The 1516-nt window shown below is 40.6% G+C and overlaps 1 protein-coding gene across 1 annotated transcript in view; it reads right to left on the bottom strand.

The window, feature by feature from the left end:
* Positions 1 to 1516, bottom strand: part of HELRODRAFT_184317 (hypothetical protein) — a gene marked incomplete at both ends in the record, with an annotated part of 6997 nt that overhangs the window by 2397 nt on the left and 3084 nt on the right. Inside the window, 2 exons of the mRNA XM_009022178.1 lie at positions 21 to 227; positions 766 to 920. Coding sequence (XP_009020426.1) covers positions 21 to 227; positions 766 to 920 — 362 coding nt within the window. The remainder of the gene's footprint in view (positions 1 to 20; positions 228 to 765; positions 921 to 1516) is intronic.

The raw sequence follows: 1516 nt of genomic DNA, 5'->3' as shown, positions 1-1516 counted from the left end.
CCTGCATAGATAGAATGGACTTCCACTCGTAGCGACCACTCGGAGATATCTTATCCATCTGCAGCCAGGCGCTCAGCACTAGGGTGGCGAATGTGGTCATTATCTTAACGAGGCTGGTGCACAGTTGAATTTTCGTCCTTGACCTTTTGATGTCGCTGGCCAGGTTGGAAAGGAAGTGGACGTTGGCGAACGGGGCTCGGTCGTCTCCACTGTAGTTCTCCCACCATCTGGACGAAGTGTTGTGTGTGGGTGTGCGTGAGTTTGAACACGTCCGTGGGCTGAATCTATGTATTTGCTTCTGGATTTATGTTATTATTTGTTGCTGTTGACAAACTTTTTGTGTGTTTCGTTGTTTTTATGCAATTTTTGGCTAGCGAGGTAGCTCAGTTGATAGAAGTTTCATGTCTAGATCCATTTTTAATGCGCGCCAACCGTGTTCAAATGCTGTCTCGCCAATTTTTACACACAATCATACGCCTGATGCAAATGTGGAGTGCAGACCTTTGCCACCGTCGTGTGGTGAGAAGATCAGTTTTTTTAATAAAATTACTCAAACCTCGATTGTAATTAACTACAAGATATAAATTTTAATCAGTTCTGCATTTGTTAAAATTGCCTAGTTAAGTTGAGAATCGAATGAAAATAACCGTACAAGCTGAATCAGCTCAATCGATTAGTCAAACAAGCTAATTAATATCAAACTAATCGATCGAAAATTCCACCAATCTACCCATCAACCAATCAATCAAAGACCCCACCCCTCACTTCAAAGAAAGGCAGAAGAGGCATGGGACAACAGAGCAATACATGATGGGGTCGGAGTTTGGCGCCCTGTACAGGTTCCACGTCAAAAGACCCCCTACGGAGATCTGGGCCAACAGGGCCACGAGGTTCAGTACCAGAACGATGAAGGACTTCAACTGTGCGTAGTGGTGTTGAATTTTGTAATATTAGGTACACACACAGACACGCACACATACACACATGCACGCACGCAGACAGACACGCACACATACACACACACAGACAGACACGCACACATGCACGCACACATGCACGCACACATACACGCACACTCACATACACACTCTGTTTATCAATATTATTTATATTTTTCAGAAATAGTGTGTTGTGTGTGTTGTTGTTGTTGAAACTTTTGAAAATTAATTAAGAAATATTAATAAAAAAACAATAATAACATAAATAATAATAGTAGTTATTATTGTTCTTATTATTATCAATATTGTTGTTGTTTTTATTATTATGTTAGTTCAAAACTGATGACAGTTGCATGATGATGATGATGACGAAGAAGAAGATGATGAAGAAAAGAAGATGACGACGATGATGATGAAGAAGAAGAAGAAGATGATGATGATGATGATGATGATGGTGATGATGATGATTGCATAGCTTGCATTGTTGTCGCCCTAACCAATGACTCCGTTCTGCAGCTTCGTATAATAATGCGCTATTATGTTATTTACGAGCATGTGAATGGGTGTAATTTTTGGTG

This window comes from Helobdella robusta, assembly GCF_000326865.2.
Source record: "Helobdella robusta unplaced genomic scaffold HELROscaffold_302, whole genome shotgun sequence".
In the NCBI taxonomy this organism is placed as follows: Eukaryota; Metazoa; Annelida; class Clitellata; order Rhynchobdellida; family Glossiphoniidae; genus Helobdella; species Helobdella robusta.
The sequence above is the reverse complement of the archived record's forward strand: the minus strand, read 5'-3'. Positions and strand labels throughout refer to the sequence as shown.